The following is a 17,351-nucleotide window of genomic DNA, read 5'->3' on the forward strand; positions in this document are numbered from 1 at the left end:
TTGGAACAATGTCTCAGCCCGGTGCGCGGAGCGAGATTTCAGCCCGAGCTGAAACTCGCCATGTAATCGGTCAATCAGTTAGGAGCACGAGCAGGTCAATTTGTTGGGTAGGGTCGTACCTCTTGTTGAACACTCTATTTCATTGGCTGTATAGTGTCGTACTTCCTATTGTTTTCTGTGCCAAATCCACTGTTGTCTTTGTCCTTCTATTATTCTTTTGGCCAATCCTGAAGCCCTTTTAATGATGTACGACACGACCCAATTTGTCGGGATCATGTGTTCCCATCTTCACTGTCATTGCGTCTCATGGAGAGACAATTGCTTAAATTGTCCAAACAACTGCAAGGTTCACTTCTCTCTTATGGAGTTTGTCTGAATTAGCTAACTTGCCCGCCCAAACCACTCTTTGCGATAAAGACCTCGAAATAGTGATTCTGGTCCTAAGTTACATGCGCTTAAAGGGGAAGGAAAGTTGGGGGTAAGGCGAGTGCCGAAATGGGGGGACTGGGGAGAGCTCTGGATCGTTTCTCCCCAGTCCCTCTCCATTTCGTCTCTCGCACTCTCCCATTCTCGTCCCCATCGCCATTTTCGTTTCTCTTAGTTGGCGGGGCCTTGGCACGAGAAAACGAAGCCCTTCGTTTTCTCGTACCAAGGCCCCGCCGACTAAGAGAAACGAAAAGGGCGATGGGGACGAGAATGGCACTCTCCGTCTCTCTCTTTTCCTCCCTTTTTAACGCTTGCCACGCAGGCTACTCCTACTACTACTTACGTAATTAACGCAAGCTACCAAGAAAGTAGAACACTTCCCTTCAAGGAATACATGATCCCATTTCTTCTTTCCAGGATACTAGCATTTCTTGTTTGTTTTCGCGTGCTTGAGTACGGACAATATGAGTTCTAGCTCTTTTGAGCTCAAATTGCGCTTTACAGTTTCATTCAATCAGAGGCATAAGCGAACTTAATTACTTAATTACTTCTTAAAGACGCGTTTTTCAGCGCATACTTAGTGCAAGCTACATGCATTGCGTACGGCTGTTTCGATGATCGCCTTTTGTTGTAATAGGTCAGTTTAGTTTCTAACAAAGCCGAGTTGCTATCGTTAACTGTTAAATTTATTCCATTAACTGAGACTATCTTTTAAAACGTTTTTACGGCACCCTTCTCCCGATGCCATCATAATCTATAAACGTACCTCTCTAGAAGTGTTTATTGCACGAAGGACATTGTCTGTAGTACCAACTAAAATTTTTGCACATTCCTCTATTTGTTCGCTGGAGGCCTCTCCTCTCTTAGCTTGCTTTAAAATCGCGTCACTGCCGCTCTTCGAGGAATCAGAAAGTATTTTCTGTTGGACAAAAGAAATGGAAATAAATGCGCCAGCTATTGTTTAAAGGTCGAATCTCTTGGAACAGTATTCAGAGATAGAAATCCCCAATCTGGGGCGCCCTACTACTATCTTTCTTCTCGCTAAAAAATACACATTGTGTCAGCTGTACGGTGTAAAGCAATCTAGCTTAAAATTTCAGCGTGTAAATGCAACTTATTATAAATACAAAACACTAGTTTATAAGTCTGAACGCTCGAAATTCCCGTGTTGCATATTAATTCAGACGAGTACACATGCGTTGCATTCTCAAACTAGAGAGTCTTTTAAAGTTAATAATGGCGGGCCATTTAATAGGAAAATTCATTTCCAGTAAAAATAAACAAGCGTCTTTGTAAATCAAAGCTTACAACTTGGGTCACTTATTGTTTAGTCAAAGTGCTACTACGATCAAAAATCACTTCTCATTTTCCTTCACATTTCGAAAGTTCTTGAGCTGCATTATCGAAATGCGACATTTTATGCAATCAGTTCAAGAGAAAAACTATTTTGACGGGAATTTTTTCATTTAACGGTCCCCCATAAGCTGTTGTGGTTCTGACAGATAAGCACTCGGAGAGCTGGATCGAGGAGAATATGACTTCTTAAAAATGCAGTTTGTGAATGCGGCATAATTAGTAGGCAGAACTGACACGAATTTGACAACCTGAAAACCAAAAACTCTCATGCTGCATACTAATTAGCCGCATTCAAACACTTCATTTTTAATGTAGTGAGTAAATGAGGTCACTTTCTCCACGATCCAGATCGCTGAAAGTCGCACCAAGTAATGGCGGTATGTTAAATGAAAAAAGTGGAGCTAAAATAAACAGTCTTCCTCTTGAAATTACATAAAAAAATTCGCCTGTTGAGCATTCAACGCAAATTCTATCGAAGTGTGATTTTTTTTTTTCATCGTACGTGTAGTTCCATTTTAACATAATTTTAAAATCCACACAAAAAGAAAAATTGGTTGTTTTTGGTCATAGTAGTTCTTTAAGTCATCCATGAAAAGGTGGTGTTAATCTACTTTCCTTTGCCCAAAGTCTAGCCAGGTCTTACCACCTTCCATAATATTTGCGAGAATGGTTATAGTGCAAATTACAATACAACTAACTACCCTGAAAAAATCCCTCATTAATATCAACTTTCGCCAACGTTTCTCCACATGTTGTCAAAACTATCTGTCAGTTCGTCAACGATCTCTTAACGGCTAATTTACGCATAGACTCTTGCACTAATTCAAGATCATCATCACCATCATGCACCTATGTACAATTAAAATTGTTCACAGGCCTGAACTTAAACCCTCAGTTTATGCCTTGATTGGCTCTTTGTCAATTTCTTGCTCCAAGCCCTCATTTTCATCGATCTACTTACGTTCATCGTTGGAGTGTTGTCTTCTGTCTTATTAGTAACTGCTGCTACAGCGGTAAACACTTGCGCCAGATCCTTTAAATCCATATCTTCCGACACTCCCGTGTGTTTCCCCAATAAGGCGTCCAAACATTTTTCCTTGATCTACGAATGAATACACGAAAAATTATTTTTAGTAAAGGTGATAAAAACACGAGAGAGAGAGAGAGAGAGAGAGTTAAGAGTTAGTTGGCCTAACTGCAAAAATGGTAAGGGTAGTCGCTCCCTGACTTTGCGGGCTGTCCGCTTGGTCCAGTTCTTTGCTCCCAGGAAAGTAAAAGCGGATTAATCTCAATTAAAGAGAGAGTATTGCGGTATTGCGCATGTTCTTGCCGCAGCGAATGTCACCGGTTATAAGCCAATCGAAAGCGACGTTATAATCCGTGGGAGAAATTTACGCGTACGCGTGAAAATTTCTCGCTCAGTCATCCGCGAAGTCGACCGCCCTTGGCTCATTAGTGATTGTTTAATAATCCAGAAATTTTTACACGTACGTGTACATTTCCCGCACGAATTATATTGTTGCTTCCGATTGGCTCATGATGACATTTGTTACGGCTAGAACGTGAGCAATACCGTGATACTCTCCCTTTAAACGCAGTAACATCAGGAGTCCATGACGAGGAGCAAACAACAGCAATATATTCCTGTCACAGCGTTTTCACAGACCGATTTATTCTTAGTTTGAATTTCCCGCAAATGAGACTCCTTCAAGAGCCCTTTGACCAATTAAAAGTAACTAACTCGACGTCATAGGGCCACCGAACCGGAACTACCTTCGATTTTTTTGCGGAAAAGGTAGTCGATCTGTAAGAATGCCGTGACATATGCTGAGAATGGGAGTTGTTCGCTCCTATTCATGGGCTCCTGGTTTCATCACTCGGAATATATTCCGAGCTTCAATCTGGATAAAATTTAGTTTTCTGTGCAGCAAAATGCACAATAGAATTAGGAAGCGGGGACTTCATTGGTTAAGGTGGCTTACTACAGTTTTCCGAAGAAAAATATAAAGATTTTTAAATCCGCGAAATTAAAGCAACAGGATGTCTCTTCTGAAGTGTAAGTCACTGCAACTGATGTAAAATCAATCACGCATGCAAATTAGTTATCCACAAAGGTGGCAAAATATCACAGAAACCTTTTCCAGCCAAAAATTTTATTGAAACAAACAACATATTTGCTATTAGAGGCAAAAAAACCCTTCATTTTCATTCCGTGCTTGCAAACAAGCAACACACACGAGAATAACTAAACAGCAAGAATTCCTGCCATCGTTATGCAAACATCTCAACCCACCTATGCAAATTAGTTCATATTTACGCAACACGATGAATCCACAAAGGCACCAAAATCTCAAAAAAACCTTTTTCAGCCAAAAATTCGATTGAAACAAAACACATATTTGCTATTAGCGGCAAAAAAAACCTTCCAATATCATTCCGTGCGTGCGAACAAGCAGCATACGCCGTGTCAACAACCCTACGCACAGGTAACCCAGGCTCACTGTGTGCGTCACGTAGGTATAAAAATAAAGAGAACATATGAGGCGAAGTTTAGGTCTGAAAATTTGCTAGAAAATGGTAATAAAAATCGATAAAACTTACCATGTGGTGAGCTGTTGTTGTCGTTAATACGTACACGAAGTTTCGGGGAAAATGGTCCCCGTTCACCTTCCTTCATAATATAGTGACAAGGTAGGAGACGGAAGCCAGCATCGGGACTCCGATCGACCCAAAACAAGCACGATTTTTTCCGCGAAAATCAAATCCAGTCGCTAAATAAACACGCCAGGTTCGTGGAATAGGAATTTCTCTAAACCATGAATCCACTGAAGCATCTCCAGGTAGCAACGCGGAGCCACCAGACTCCGTAAAACTTGTAAGTTAACCTGCTAAAATGGCGGCCAGAAAGCGTGGTACTCACGAAGTGCCCAATTCAAAATGGCACTGAACTCTGGACGCCTGGTGACGAGTATAATAAGTCTCCCTCGAGGGAGGGGAGTCCCAAATTGCTAAAAACAAAACTCACTGAGCAATTTGGGACTCCCCTCCCTCGAGGGAGACTTATTATACTCGTCACCAGGCGTCCAGAGTTCAGTGCCATTTTGAATAGACCGATTCGGCTAACTCAATGTTGTACCCAATTCAAACCTTTTGGGAATAAAACGTTTTGTTCCAAGTATTTCCATATCATTTAAATGTGAATGCTTCATTGTCATGCAAATTCAAAACATAAAGAATCTTAACCCCGAGAGATTTGAATTGGGTACAACATTGAGTTAGCCGAATTGGTCTATTGGGCCCTTCGTGAGTACCACGCTTTCTGGCCGCCATTTTAGCAGGTTAACTTACAAGTTTTACGGAGTCTGGTGGCTCCGCGTTGCTACCTGGAGATGCTTCAGTGGATTCATGGTTTAGAGAAATTCCTATTCCACGAACCTGGCGTGTTTATTTAGCGACTGGATTTGATTTTCGCGGAAAAAATCGTGCTTGTTTTGGGTCGATCGGAGTCCCGATGCTGGCTTCCGTCTCCTACCTTGTCACTATATTATGAAGGAAGGTGAACGGGGACCATTTTCCCCGAAACTTCGTGTACGTATTAACGACAACAACAGCTCACCACATGGTAAGTTTTATCGATTTTTATTACCATTTTCTAGCAAATTTTCAGACCTAAACTTCGCCTCATATGTTCTCTATATTTTAATACCTACGTGACGCACACAGTGAGCCTGGGTTACCTGTGCCCTACGCAACGAAATAAATTTCGCACCGGAGTTCAGGATAAAACCCTTTTCGATGAATCTTTTCCTTGAATAATGAAGCAAAAAATGGCCAACAAACTTTCTTTCAAATCATTTTTGACTAACAAGAATTTGTTTTTTTACCTGAAGACTGTGCAGAGTTGAGTGCAAATAAATAAAATTATAAATAGCCAGACAACAGAGATTCGACATCCACTCAAGGTGTTCGATTTGAGTTTGTTAGACCCAAATCCCCCGAGAAAAAGTTACTGGAGAATTTACCATTTGGTTTCAATATTGTACATAACATCCCAATCAGTAAAATATTAGAAATATAGCTTACTTTGATATCCGACGGCGAAAGATGCAATTGTTGTCGAAGTCCACAATTTATTCGTAGCTTTTAATGATTCCAGATATTCATAATTTACCGCTTGTGTTTTTTTTATCGAATTGACGTTCCATAAGAGCTCCAAAAGGGTATATTTCGTTTAAAGATCCACTTAAACTCCATTTGCGTTACAATGACTTCTACGCCATTGCAGGTTAATTACTGTGTCCACCGGATAAAATCTACGCATTTCTACTACCCTCTGAAACGTACCAAAAATAAGCGCAGAAAACTCTACGCACAAAGACAATACTTAGCAGGGGAGTGACAGGAAAGACCTATTGCGCAACTTTTCCATTTTCATGACTCGGAAAAAAACAAAATTATAACGGAAAAACACAACTCATATTAATTATGACTGGATTGCCATTCGGCAACCCAGTAATAATCTTCCTCTGTTCCCACTTCAAGGCCGTTACTACACTCCCCACAAGAATGTAACCTTTGCTTATTTTCATGTTGTATCAGCCCTCGTTCACAGAAGGTAAACAGCCATTTGCCAAACTCACCGTGACAACCGCACTTCATTAAATCTTTTGAAATGCAACTATCTATAACAAACAACATTCCCCTGAGTTGAACCGTTGACCCTGGGAGTATCCATATCCATGTAAAGCCTGTTGCACTGGCATAAAAACAGGATAATAACGGCTGTTTATTCGTAACCTAGCAGTAATATTAATCTTGGATTCTTATACTGCCTTCGACAATCGAATAAGAAGCTCCGCACAGAACCCATGCGAGCGTCCCTGAAAACAACGATGCTTACAGAAAAATTTCCCAAGTCGTTTCGAAACCGACAATTAGACCTGAAAAAACTTCTGTCAATGCAGCAACAAAATCGGCTATTCAGTCCTTCAGTCCAATTTGCTTTTAGATCCTCTAAACCTTCCAAACTAAATGAATCTATTTCTGTGCCTCATATATTCCGAGTAAACGCTTCTAAAGCGTCTTGTTCAATCTAACTTGGGTAATAAATATATATATATATACAGCGTTTTGCAAAAATTTTGAACCCCCCAGAATATAATTCATATATATGCATATTTGCATGTCTAGTTAATGTCAGGTGCAATTTTCCGCAAGAATTGTTTCGCTTGTGAAATAAGCATGGATTTGCCCGATAGGTGTGAATTTCTCATGCTAACAGATATTTCTGGCATTAAATTTGCGAGATCTAACGACTGCATTAAGAAAAAGAAAGTTTAGTCGTCAACCCTCTGTGACTGTACTAAATTTCAAATTGCAATGTATAGCAAGGACTTGCGCTGGCGTGTAATCAGCCTCAAATATCAGTGCCGTTTTAGCAACAGACGGATAGCTCGTCTGTTGGATATGCATAAGAGTACAGTGAAGCGAATTCTAAGAAAATTCTTACTTACGGGTGATGTGCAGTGCTTTAAAGTTGGAAGGCCTAATATCTCCAGTCTTTACGTTCACGAACAATTTGTATTGGTAGAAGCAGCACTAAAAGACCCTTCTATGACATTAGAAGAGCTCTATGGGAAATTCAACATCCAACAGGTTTGGCTTCACATTTAAGCAGGTCGGTGTTACTAGTTGTCGTATAAATATTTTTAGTATCTATTTACCTAGTATCCCGTTGTTTAACACCCAGTCCCAAATCTAACTTCCGAGTGCATGTTTTCCTAATTTTAGCTTTACAAAGTAGCTGTACAACAAAGCGATACTTTAAGAGAGGAGTTCCGAGCAAGCATATCGCAATATGACCCAGAGATGCTCCTATTTCTTGACGAAACCGGATTTGTGAGTTCTTATGTTGTGATTTATGGTGTCCAATGTTGCTGCTGTTGAGATACTCGGATGACTATGATGATCAATAATAATATTATTATTATTATTATTATTATTATTATTATTATTATTATTATTATTATTATTATTATTATTATTATTATTATTATATTATTATTATTATTATTCAGGACAGACGTTTAGTGAGGAGATGGGGATATGGGTTAAAAGGAACCCGCGCTTGCATCAAGAGATACGTGACATGGGCTCCTCGTGTGTCAACAATAGCTGTAATGGGTTCAAGCGACATCCGTTGTATCTCAACAATGAGAGGAAGTGTGAATGGAGACAAATTTATCCAGTTTTTACAAGACGACCTTGTACCTATGCTACAGCCTTTTAATGGAATGAACCTCAACTCCATCGTAGTTATGGGTAGGTATGAAAGGAAAAGGCATCGAATTGCGGAAAGTGCATGTTTATCACAACTTGGAATGTTAAAGTTGTTTGTAATCGCTTTCAGATAATGCTGCTATTCACCATGTTCCAAGGGTAAGGGATATTATTGAAGGTACCGGAGCACTGCTGATTTATTTACCACCCTACAGCCCTGACTACAATCCGCTAGAGGAACTCTTCAGCAAAGTAAAAGGCCACATAAGAAGAAATGACGTTGTTTTTCAAGCCACTGATAACCCAGAAGCCTTTATTGTTGAAAGCTTCCATCATGTGACAAGTCAGGATTGCAATAATTACTTCCAGCATGCTGAGTACATCTAACCTAATATACATGCACCTCTTTGTAACATGCACTCTTTTGTTGCTACTTTATCACCGTTTACTCGATGTTACATTTTACATTCTTCGATCCTTTAACAGAAAAAGAAAACCTAACAACTTTTAAGTGTCCATTTCTCGTAGGATTTTTTCCTTTTGTTGGCGGTATTCATCTTCAGTGAGGACGTTGTCAGTGAGTAGCTGTTTTAAGTCCTTAAGCTGGTTTATCAGCTGTCCCCGTTTTTCAACCTGAAAAAAAATAAGCAAAACAGACTTATTCAAATGTCGATTCCTGGTTTCTTTCTTTTTTGATAACGTAAAATACGTTTCTCTGCACTAACGTCATACGATGTGCTAGGCTGTAGTTGCTGATTCCGGGATCCCAAAGCCGTTATGGATGCGGCTACTGCCGCTGCCACGGTCTCAGCTATAGATGTTCCCTGGTCAGTTTTTTTTTCTGTGCTGGGGTGTCCTCTCTAAAAGAGGGTACATTTGGAGGTTCGTCCTCAGAATGGTGTGCGCCAACAGCCTGTTTAAAACAACCCTGTGAGCTCTAGTAGCATTTTGCGCGAGTCTTTATTTAATGGTTTACATGATAAAAGCCTTCTCTGATTCAAATTCACTGGGGAACGAGAGTAAACTATTTATACCAGCATGTTTGCCCATGCACGAAGTTTATAATGAGGCCAACCTCCCGCATGTTTTTTCTGTAAAGCACTGAACTTTTCATCCACTTTGGATTTTTTGGCTCGTTTTCTGAAGCTTCATCCTCGTGTCGTGTCCTTCATCTTCACTCGAAGAGGTCAGGCCTTTAAAAAAATTTTAACGACAAGTTTAATAAACGTGATATTGCACATGGATACATGAGAGGTTAGTGAATTGTTAAAAGAGTTTCATTCTGCACTTACGCTTCTCTCGTTTCCTCTTATTGCTTTCTTTTTTCATTGACGAAGACATCTCAACGTGTGGGTCAACCCACAAGTTTATTTGGCCATCCACTTCCGTGTCATACGCAGACTGTAAAGTGCGGGCGTCGACTATGTGAAATTTTTTGTTTCCCCGGCCTTCAATGAAGTACCCGATTTGAAAAGATGTATTTTCAGCTGGTTGCATCAAATTCGAGTACTTTTGAAGCAAGTACTCCTTCAGTTCCTCGGCAAACGTAAATTTGGGAATATCCGTGAGCTCGAAATGCACAAATTTAGATTTCTTTTTCTTGTCCAAGATGCGAAGATGGACTTTGAATTTTTCTGTGCTTGTTTCCTGCTGCATCTCTTCCCGGTGTCTCAACAACAAATCTCAACAACATTGCATCCACGTGGGCCATTTATATAACGTCAGACAAAGGGTGAGAAAAATTATAATTAATTCCCTAGATGATCACCCTTAATTAACAACCTATCACGCCCACCACGCGCTGAATACTAGTAGCTGCAACAAAGTGCATGGTTTTCTTTATAACTGGGGGGCCTAAAACTGACGTGATTGTTATAGGTATATGGGAATAGTGCGAATGACCCTTGCAGTTGTTGTAACTTGACTCAAAGACATGTCGAAACATACACTCAGCTTGTGATGAAAAAATTGTAAAAACAGTTCTGACGTGTGTCTGTAAAGTGTGAAATATCCCTTAACACGAGAGATTCACACCTACTTGGCAACTGCACCTGACATGAACTGGGCACGCAAATATAAATATATATCAATATATATTCTGGGGGGTTCAAAATTTTTGCAAAACGCTGTATATATATATATATATATGTGTATATATATATATGGCAAATTATGGTATCCGTACGTGAAGGTCCGTACGTGAAAGTCCGTACGTGAAGGTGCTACTTTTGAATCTTCCACTCTGCCTTGTCACTGAACTGGTAATGGTATCCTTGACTCGCACCTGACGTCATGGAGCATGTTGGTGTACTGAACAGTAGCGAAGAAGTCTCTTTGGAATTTGGCTCTATCACCATGCAAAACGCGAGCCATATTTACTGGGTTGCCGTATGGCAATCCTAGTCGGAAAATTGGTAGATTTCTCCGTTTTTTATTTTATTTTCCGTGTCGGTAAAAGTCTTGCCTGTCACTCCCCTGGTAAGTGGTGTCTTCGTGCATAGAGCCTTCTACGCATATTTTCTTAGGATCCAGAGGGTAGTGGAAATGCGTAGATTTCTCTGGTGGACACAGTAGAATCATGAACTTAACCTGCAATGGCGTCGAAAGTCATGTAACGCGAATGGCGTTTTAGTGGATCCTTAAACAAAATATACCCTTATGGAGCTCAATAATGGAAAGTCAGTTGGATAAACTAGGCAGGCGGTGAAATACAAACACCTGGAATCTTAAAAGCGACGAATAATGGACTTCGACAACAATCTAGAGCCCGTCGAGCCGAAATCAAAGTGAGCTGTGTTTCTCAAATAATATTTTACCAATTGTGCTGTTATGTAGAACACTGAAACCAAATGGAAAATTCTCTGATAACTTATGGGTTCAACAAAGACAGAGAACAAATCGAACACCTTACGTGGATCTGTGATCAACTCTGAACAGTCTTCAGGTAAAAAAAATAATTGCAAATGTGACCCCAAGAATTATTTGAAAGAAAGCTTGACGTGTATTTTGTGCTTCATTATTCAAGGAAAAGGTTCTTCATGTAAACGGTTTGATCCTGAAAGTTAGTTTGTTGCAATATTGCGCATATTTGACACGATGGAGTTTCTTCTCTTCACGCACGTAATGAAGTAGAAGTGGTTTTTGCCTCTAATAGCAAATATGTTGTTTGTTTCAAAAAATTGTTCGCTGGAAAAGGTGGCTTTTATGAATTCATCGCGTTTTATGATAAGCGAGCGTAACTGGATAGTTTTTATGGCAATAGTAAAGCATTTTCTTGTCAAAATGAGGTTAGCGTCTTTCTGGTGTGTTAAGTTAATTAAATCGTGAGTTCGTATTTGCCGTCTGCCGCGTAACCTTGATATCCACTCTCAAAATTACCTCCAGAACCTACTTTTTGCGTAGAATAAGCTTTTAGAATGATGTTCTTGTTTTGCATAAAGCAAGCTAACAAAATCTGTACCTTGCTGAGTTCGCATTTGTTAGCGTTAATAGTATTTTCCGTCCGATTCTTCCGTTTTGTGAGCGGTTTATTATTTTGGTCTCCCATCCTGATACTAACCCTGCCGGACAGGGATTTACTTCAGTGAACTTTGGTATTACAAAGCTGGTGAAAAGAAGTTGTGAGGGAACTTGAAAATTATCAACATGTCAGCCCAGAAGCCAATGTTTCTCGCTTCTGTTTTATTTGTTATTCTTCAGAGACTGGAATGCTGTAGTTCAATACCACACAATTCAGTGCCTTCTGATTTTCTGTAACACGTACCACAGGCAACCCAGTGTATGCTTCACGGAAGCATCTCGTTGCTTTCATTTTGTACATCAACATGGCCGTCTAATCACGCGAGTGGAAGCCAAGAATTCATTATTCTGATCATTATGCTATGTCTCAGTAATATCTTCAGTTGACACTCTGCCACCACAGTCTCCATTATTAAAAGTAACGAAAATACCACAACTGACTTGGATTGCGTTTACCCAGCTAAATTTGTAAACTTTCTGTAAATAATTCTTTTTCAATCCCGGCGGTTATTGAGGAATTTGTTCCTTAAAAACTCCAGTTTAGCCAACTGAAAAACGTTTAGCTGATTTCTTGTTCATTGGCAAAGTATTCATTTTCGTCGTTTCGTCACGGCGTTTCATCGTTGCGTTGTGGCGTTTCATCGTTTCGACTCGCCCACTATGGGGGAATATAATTCGATGCACATTACATGCCATGTTACTTGATTTCGTGAATTTATACATGATGTATTTATCCATTATTTGCTCTCTCCCGATTGAAAATGGATTATTTGAAAAGCTACGTATGCCACAGCCTTTAATTCGTCTTGAATCGATTGAATGATCGTTTTCATGAAAGTAAAAATCGAATTGGATATCAAGTAACACACCTTGACAGAGTTTTCTATATTCTAGCACGTGCATCTTCGTTATTTAACATACCCCCTCAGCTGGAGTGTTTGTTGCAAACAGCTCATCAAATGTTTGTTGTTCTTGGTGGTGATGACAATGCAAGTCATCACAAAGGCAGTTGTTCAAGTTTACAGAATACCGGGGTCGTCCCAGCATTATGTAGATATTCCTATAGAACTTCTAGAACAATACCTTGCTGGGCTACTTTACTGTGAATCAAGACGATCCGACGACGCATCATTGAATATCAACTCCATTTTGAAAAAACACTGTATTACAATGTACCTGAATCATTCCTTATTCACTTCCATTGATGTTCTTGTTTTTGTTCATTTTTCAGCTTAATGTAATTGCTTAGTATTGCATTGCGCATCCCTACTGCGCACGATTTTCGCGTCATTAGCGCGCACACATGAGCACGTGCGCGTACAAAACGCAAGAGATTTCCCTCAAACTAAGCCCGATAGCGAAATAAATACTTTTTTCTCTAAAGCGAGCACGGTGACCGCCGATTTTTTTTTCAGGTTTTTGCTAAGAGCAGTCTAATAAACAACATATTTGAAGAAGAAAAAAGTTTGATAGTAGAACATGATTTTTTTTGGAAAACAGTTCCGTACTGGGTGTGTTTTAGCCAAGGCGAGGACTTCAAGCTAACCGCGGATCTGTCCCAAAAAGTGCACTGTTCCCACAACCACGCAATCAAAAACGGCGTAAATGAAGCAATACTGCTTATGTGAATAAAAGAATCTTTATTTTTAAAATAAGATTTTGTGTCTTTGAAGTAACAAAGACTTAATTCTGTATGAAGGTGATTCGAATTTTTAATGCCCAATCAGTAAAAATACCCCATTTTAAGAGCCTGCTGACGCGTAAACAAGCACGGTGGCCCCATTTTTTTATTGCATTTTTTTAATGTTCATATCGTGAATGTTAATTATGCCAAGTTTCCAAAAAAGTTTGATAGTAGAACAATTTCAAGGGAAGTACCTTAATTAGTAGGTTTGAGTTAGAAAGTGAGCAAACAAAACCAACCAAACAAAGCAAAACAATGACGCGGTGCAACTACATCTAAACAGGAAACCATTCTCAGGCTTTGGATGTAAGCAGATAAACTTTAAGCTCATTTCTTTGGAGAGAGGAAGCATTTTTTATACATTAAGGTACTTTATTCCAGTTATCGGCTGCACCAAATCTAACACTGAATTTGCCATATACAATATCGATGGGCCTCTCTGATTTTTGTGAAAAGGGAGTCATAAATATCAGGAAGCAAGTTATTTTGATGTTTGTATACAAGCTCACCCATTTGCAAGTTAGTAATTTGAAATACGTTCAGTATACGTAAGCAAGTAAACAAGGGTCTGCTATGATCTGGTCAGCCTGATTGTGTTATAATCCTTAATACTCTTTTTTGTAGTAGTAGTACTGCAATGTCGTCTGGGGAAACTGTGGTATCACGTTACATGACAAATTACAAAAACTGCAAAATAGAGCAGCCAGAGTTTTGACCTTCTCTAATTTTGATGCAAATGCTAGCGAGCTATTCAAAATTTTAGGCTGGAAAAATCTAGTTAGCCAGCAACAAATTGCGCTGGCCACAATGGTCTATAAGTGTCTTCAGGGGCTAGCACCGGAATATCTATGTTCTAAATTTACAAACCGCGAATCTGTTTATAGTTTAAGAGACTCTGAAAGAAAGCTTAATGTTCCGTTTCCACGGACAAATTATTATAGAAACAGCTTCAGCTATAGAGGTGCTACTGTCTGGAATAGCTTACCCCTCAAAGCGAGACAAGCAGAGTCTCTTGGGCTTTTCAAAAATCTGATTAAAGACATATTTTAGTATAAAGCACGGCATTCATGGAAAGCAGCTTTAGAATTAATATAGTATTATAGTAATTGTATTTTATTGTAATCATTTTAAAATTTTACCTTTTGTAATTTAGATTTTAGCATTGTTTGTAATCTTAGCTGATGATTTTACCGTGCATAAATAATAAAATATCATATCATATCATATCAGTAAAAAACAATTTAATTTAGTGAAGTAGGTACTTCCCCATCAGACAGTGCAGTACGACAGATGTGAGTAAGATTGAGCTAAATATTGACATTTTAAAATATTCAAGGTAAGATGCGAACAAACTTTGTAAATAATACCAGCACATTTAGATCATCAAGAGTTTTTCCCTTCTTCCAGCTGGTTGGGAAAAAATGATGCTTCCCAGCCGCTCTTCCCGATAAACTTGTTCATTTCTGCCTTCGTAAAAAGCGACATTTTCTCCACTAGAGAGCACCTAACACTTAAAGGTTTCGGAAATTTTTGCCTCAGTTTTGTTTAAGAAACCTCACCAGAGTATTCACAGAGTATTAACAACAGCACAACTCCCACCCTGCTTGGCAAATTTTCGCCTTTTGTACAACAAGTTCGGACTCGGATCAATAAGAAAACTGTATTTCCCTTGAATGATGTATTCCTCGACTCTTAAAAAAGCAATAGCAACAGAAAGAAAAAGAAGAGCTCTTTTTAATTTCTTCAAACAGATGACTTGATTTTACACAATTATGACAAGCCGGATCGAACGATGTAAGCTTACTAAAGTTTAAATATTACCTCTTTACAATTTGAGCTTTGGGCAAATCGTTCCAACATTTCAGCCAAAACCGTAGCTCATCATTTTTTAATAACGATGACCTTCTCTTACTTAAAGAAGAACCAAGAATGTAATTTTCTGCACGTCGGTCGTTCGTTTTCTCCTTACCTCCTCAAAAATACTGCGTGTTTATCCTAAAACGCCTCGATATCATGTTTGGCCGCTAACTCGACCCAGGTTGGTCGCCATTTATGAATTCGGTGTATGTATTCTATCTTTCTTTAAAATAAAAAAAAACGGTTTTTGTTGTTGTTGTTGTTGTTGTTATCGTAATTAATAATAATGATAATTAACGTCATCGTTATCGTTGTCGTTATCGTCAATCAGTCCTGTCAAGCGTTATGTCAAGCTCTAACTAGGCCCGGATAGGTGGCCATTAGGGATATACCAAACATATATTGACTGACAAGCACCCAGCAGTGATGTGTCTATCACACTCGGGAGAAAATTATCTACCTCTGTTATCTTCTCTTTATCTTTAAGATCAGCTTCATCCCCCTGGGTATCCAACACCCGAGCAAGGCTTAGAACAAGACTGGCTGCTTCCTTCACATTTCCACCGGCAGATAATTGCTCTAGTTCACGAGCCGTATTGTTTAGTTCCTCAACAGTAAAGTTTTTCTTCTTAATCTGGAAAGCAAACAATGCAGTGGCATAGTACCTTCCCTTTGAAGAGCAATTATCATTATGTTTATTGTCAAAGGAAAAAATGGCCGCACTGCGTTTCGAACAGGTGGAAAGATTCATTTTAGCGAAAAAAATATTTTGGGGTTATAGGCACTTTAAAGACGGTCTTTCCTTTGTTCTTGTGTCCACAAAGCGCTGCAAGTAGTCTCCCGGGACATTACCCAACGAAGCATAGATGATGTCTGCTTTTTGCGCCAGCTTAATTTCTTCACTTTTTAAACCTGTTTTTCCTAGGACTTGTAATGCTGTGGTCGTATGCAAATTCACTTCTTCTTAAGAAATGGTATGCAAATTTCCATCTTCTTGAATCTCAATAACTTATTATTATTATTATTATTATTATTATTATTGTTATTATTACTATTATTACTATTATTATTATTTGTAGTAGTAGTAGTAGTAATAGTAGTAGTGGTTTGAGATTTAATATAATTGATTAGCTCGTTTATTCCTCTCGTTATTGAATGTTTTTGAATGTTTTATTTTTAATTGTAAACGGTTTTTTAATACATTTTTGGCTAATTTTGTGAAAATTGTATGGGTTTAAACGACGGAATTTTTTACCTTCATTAATCAACATTAGTGTAATTTTCTTTGCATTGCTACTTTGGTCACCAAGCACATCCTGTAATCTATATTATAGTTTATTTGTATCTTTTTTAACATTGCTGCAATTCTATATCAAGATATGATTGACCGTTTCGTTTTTCTGATGGCACAGGCCACACAGTGAGTTCTCTTGCGACTTATCTATCTTGACCTTTATGGCATTGGTTATTATTATTATTATTATTATTATTATTATTATTATTATTATCATTGTTATTGTTATTGTTATTGTTATTATTATTATTATTATTATCATTATTATTATTATTATTATTATTATTATTATCATCATCATTATCATCATGACAGCAGTGTTAAACGTCTATTTGCTAAACATTAAAATGGCACAAAACCTAGAGGCCATGTTGGCTAACTAATCTCCACAATATATATAAAATGTATCTAGATTATAAAAAATATATAAATACAACAAATAACAATATTAAGATAGCTAAGAGTCCTTTATTTAGTTTTCTGTTCACTAAACCAAAGTTGATAACTTTGGTAACATTTGCTTAGTCCAGTGTCTTAAGGTTTTGCTTAAAGTCTCTAAGAATCATATGGTAATTTGATTTGATAGTTCCAATTAAATTAATCAATGGTTTACGCATTTTTAAGAGCACTTGACTGCCTTTCCTTCCCACCAACTTGGTCATCTTTTCTTCCAACACTACGGAATATCCACCAAGAACGTCCATAACGACGTTTTACTGTTCCAGCTTGTATCCTTTGAATTGCTGTTTTAACTCATCTCTGATGTCCATACTTGCGGGTGTTTTCCACGTCTTTCTTGCCGCGATTCTCGGTCCATGGGCAGCTCATTCCAGTGTTGCGATCTTCTTGTCTTTGTGGTTAATGATGCGGGCATCTATCCTGTTAGCACGTACTTCAGTATTTGCCGTGTACACGGGGACGTGTTTTTAAGTGTTT

General features: G+C 38.6%; 2 protein-coding genes across 2 annotated transcripts in view; one reads left to right on the forward strand and one right to left on the reverse strand.

The window, feature by feature from the left end:
* LOC138014096 (enoyl-CoA delta isomerase 1, mitochondrial-like) overlaps window positions 1-17,351 on the forward strand; it is a 97,249-nt gene that overhangs the window by 29,727 nt on the left and 50,171 nt on the right. The gene's annotated exons all lie outside the window — the stretch shown is intronic.
* Window positions 1-17,351, reverse strand: part of LOC138059756 (polycystin-1-like) — a 78,617-nt gene that overhangs the window by 20,600 nt on the left and 40,666 nt on the right. The window contains 3 exon segments of the mRNA XM_068905364.1: window positions 1,193-1,345; window positions 2,744-2,884; window positions 15,582-15,755. Of these exon segments, the coding sequence (XP_068761465.1) occupies window positions 1,193-1,345; window positions 2,744-2,884; window positions 15,582-15,755 (468 nt within the window).

Source organism: Montipora capricornis, chromosome 8 (assembly GCF_036669925.1).
Source record: "Montipora capricornis isolate CH-2021 chromosome 8, ASM3666992v2, whole genome shotgun sequence".
In the NCBI taxonomy this organism is placed as follows: domain Eukaryota; kingdom Metazoa; phylum Cnidaria; class Anthozoa; order Scleractinia; family Acroporidae; genus Montipora; species Montipora capricornis.